Genomic DNA, 4,049 nt, shown 5'->3' on the forward strand with positions numbered 1-4,049 from the left:
ATTTATATGTATTTTTTAAGTACTTTACATATATTTTTTTGTGTGTTTTTATGTGTTTTTTATGTATTATGTATTTATATATATTTTTGTGTATTTATGTATTTTTTTAGTTTTCTTATATAGATGTTTATGTATTTTTATGTACATTAAATGTTAAAGTGTATTATTTTTACGTAAAAAATATATAAAGACGTAAAAATAATACAATTAAACATTTAATATACATAAAAATCTATATAAGAAAACTAAAAGAATACATAAATACACAAAAATACATATAAATACATATACATAAAAAACACAAAAAATATGTAAAATAGTTAAAAAAAAAAATACATATAAATACGTAAAACAATACGTCTATACATTTAAAATTCATAAATATACAAAAACATCTATATAAAACACTTAAAAGAATACATAAATATGTAATACATAAAAAATATGTAAAATAATCAAAAAATAGATGTAAATACATAAAAAATACGTTTATACATTTAAAATACATAAACATCTATATAAAAAGCTTAAAAAATACATAAATATGTAAAAATACAAAACACATATAAATACATAATACATAAAAAATTACACATAAAAATACATAAAAAAATATGTAAAATTGTTTAAAATACATATAAATAGGTAAAAAAAAATACATTTATATATTTAAAATACATAAAAATACGTAAATATCTACATATAAAAACATAATAAATACACAAATACGTAAAATTGGATATAGATATGTAAAAAAATATGTTTATACATTATACTCACTCCGTCCCAAAATTATAGTCCATCTTTCCTTTTTGGTTTGTCCCAAAATAATAGTCCTCTTCTAAAAATAAATAACATTTTTATCAAAATACACCCTCATTATTATTTAACCAACTAAGCATTTAATGGAACATTAAATGCAAAGTAAGGACAAAATTGTCATTTTATTAAATAAAGTTAGTGGTAATTAATGTTTTTCTTAATCTGTGTGTTTTTTTGTCTGTGGACAATAATATTGAGACGGAGGGAGTATAAAAATTTTGACGAAATCTATAAAAAAAGTCCCGTTATTTTCGATAAATTAACAATTTGGTCCCATGACCTGCTGAACAGGTCAAAAAGGGCTAAAGTGAATAAATTAACCGGTTTCTTGGGTTTTTCTATCCAAAAGGTGAAAAAGTTAGGACTTTTTTATTAAAAAATAAATTTTAGGACTTTATTAAAAATTTATCCAAAATATCGAAACTTTTCTGGAGATATTCTTTTTTTTTTCACCAAAGTTAACTAAATTATTAATGATTCTTAAATTCTTTATAAAAGCCCATATTTAATTTATTTTTCAACCACATGTGTATAATTATAACAATAAAATATAAGTTATCACAAATATAAATTTAGAATATAAAATATAAAAAATATAATATAAATATGATCGACTTAAGCGTTTTACATTAATTTCATCTAGATTGTTTTAGAAGAATGTTCCGATAAGTTTTATTAAAACTATGAGAACGCTCGAATGGTATCACGACACGTTAACTGACCGAACCTTATTGCCTATAAAACCGATAACAAAGTGATCCACATCGATCCAATCTCCTGCTACGCACAAACACAACTACAAGAGTGCACTCACAATCTCAGCCACAACATAAACACCATGGTCAAAGCAATTACAGTTTATGAGCACGGCGGGCCTGAGGTCATCCTTCACCGAGCTAGCTTCCTTTTTCTTTATTTCATTGATTAATAAAGAGTACTAATGGTGTTAGTTTCTGTATTTACAGGTGTTGAAATGGGAAGATGTTGAAGTTCCAGATCCGAAAGAGGGAGAAATCAGGTTGAAGCAAAAGGCAATTGGTCTAAATTACCTGGATGTGTACATGCGTCAAGGCCGGCACCCTCAATCTGTACCGTTTACTCCAGGTGTGGAAGGAGCGGGAATTGTAACAGCGGTGGGTCCCGGAGTAACCAGCTGCAAAGTTGGAGATGTTGTGGCTTACGCTGGCACGCAGAGGCTGGTGGGTTCTTATGCCGAAGAGAGAATTCTTCCTGCAGATCACGCGGTGCCAGTTCCTTCCTCTATTGATCCCGTTGAAGCAGCTGCCGTCATTTTTAAGGGACTCACTGCATATGTCATGATCCATCGAGCCTTTAAGGTAACAGACACATCCAAATTTTGATTTATATATCTATCTGTAGACAGCTGTAGATGATAAATTTTTGAAGGGAACAATGATTTCGATAGGTTGAACCTGGACATACAATCCTGGTACATGCGGCGGCAGGTGGAGTCGGATATTTGATCTGTCAATGGGCAAGTGCGATCGGAGCCACCGTGATCGGAACAGTGTCTACCAAGGAGAAGGCTGTGCAGGCGAAAGAAGATGGATGTGAGCATGTGATTCTTTACAAAGATGAGGACTTTGTGGAACGTGTGATGGAAATAACATCAGGCAAAGGGGTGGATGTTGTCTACGATTCCGTTGGGAAAGATACCTTTAATGTACGAAATTAATTCCTTCCGTCTTTTTAGTTTGTTGTTTCCATTTTCAAAATGTAACTAACGACAATGAGGACTGTTTGCGTTTAAATTGAAGGGATCATTGGAGTGCTTAAAAACGCGAGGATACTTGGTGGTTTATGGGGCTGCATCAGGTCAACCAGAGCCGATAAGTGTGACTAAACTCGCACCCAAATCCATCTATCTTACATTTGCATCACTCGGGGAATACATCGGAGGTAATCGAGAGCATCTGCTTATAGCTGCTGAAGCCTTGTATTCTAATGTTGCAAAGGGAGTCTTGAAGGTTCGTCTTAATCATAAGTATCCTCTTTCTCAAGCAACCCAAGCTCACATTGCTCTTGAGAGTCGAAAAACAACGGGTTCGGTTGTGTTGATCCCAGATGAGGAGTGATTCCCTTCATGTTGTCTGTTATAGATGTATTTATCTTTTGTTATTTGTGTCCATGTGATTCTCTTGTTCTTTTTGAACTTATTACGATTAATAAATAATTAACCCAAGCTGCATAGAACTAAAAGTAAAAGACTTTTAGATTGTGGCAAGAATTATTGGTCCACTAACTCTCCGCATCCATGACAGTGTCAAAATCATGCGTCGGTAAGAATGGAATAATAAAAACAAAACCCCACGTGGTTTTGAGCCAGCAAATTAAAGGCAACTTGGAAGATTTTTGTAATATGTCTTTGACAAATGACAATACATGACAATGTATGGTTTTAAGGTTATTTTTTTTTATAGAACTTATTATCTACAAAAATCTATTTAACAAAAATAAAAATTTATTTAAATTTATAAAAATTCTCTGTAAATAAAGTGTTATATCCACATAATATTCAAACTCAAATTTCTATTTCTAGTTTCTTTTGACTTCACATTTTGGGACACTGATGTCCTCCACTGATTCTCTATTTCTAATCCTTTTGAATGTAAAATATTTTTATATTTAAAATAAATAGATTATTTTCGAAATAAAATAATTACTTTTAATATTTTTAATATAAAAGTAAATAATCGTAAATTATATTTATGTAATAACAAGGTGGTTTGGATTGATTGATAATGGATATGAAAATTAAACTTAGTTGGATGTATACATGAAAGAAAAAGAAATTTTTAGGTTTTTAATGGCGAGAATTAAAGGAAGGCGATCAATCATTGACAAATTTGTCAATAACCTTTCAAAATGGAAAGTGAATATGCATTCTATCGGTGAGAGTGGTGGGAGGTCTATGCTTTTGTTTTTAGTTCTTGGATTGCTTTGAGATATATTTATGCCTATATTTGTTATGTCCATTCAAGTTAAAAAGTTAGAGGCATTAAGATCCTTTTTTTGGGTGGTCAAAATGATTTAGAAAAATACATTGGATAATTAAATTGGGACCTGGTCATTTTGTTGAAAGAAAAAGAGGGATTTGGTTTGGTAGTCTTGAAGGTTTTAACCTTGCTTTGTTGCAGAAAAGGAGGTGGAGATATGTCAAGGGAAAACAAGCCTTACGGTTGCAAGTTATCAAGGCAGTGCAACTG

The 4,049-nt window shown here is 30.8% G+C and overlaps 1 protein-coding gene across 1 annotated transcript; it reads left to right on the forward strand.

Annotated features, from left to right (window-relative positions):
* Window positions 1-1,557: 1,557 nt before the first annotated feature.
* Window positions 1,558-3,081, forward strand: LOC145088739 (uncharacterized). The gene is made up of 4 exons (XM_079027142.1): window positions 1,558-1,702; window positions 1,788-2,159; window positions 2,249-2,506; window positions 2,601-3,081. Exons 1-4 carry the CDS (start codon window positions 1,661-1,663, stop codon window positions 2,916-2,918), a joined length of 990 nt encoding a protein of 329 aa, XP_078883268.1. The 5' UTR covers window positions 1,558-1,660; the 3' UTR covers window positions 2,919-3,081.
* The last annotated feature ends 968 nt before the right edge of the window (window positions 3,082-4,049 follow it).

The sequence above is a fragment of the Lactuca serriola genome, chromosome 2, assembly GCF_051521515.1.
Source record: "Lactuca serriola cultivar US96UC23 chromosome 2, Lser_US96UC23_V15, whole genome shotgun sequence".
In the NCBI taxonomy this organism is placed as follows: domain Eukaryota; kingdom Viridiplantae; phylum Streptophyta; class Magnoliopsida; order Asterales; family Asteraceae; genus Lactuca; species Lactuca serriola.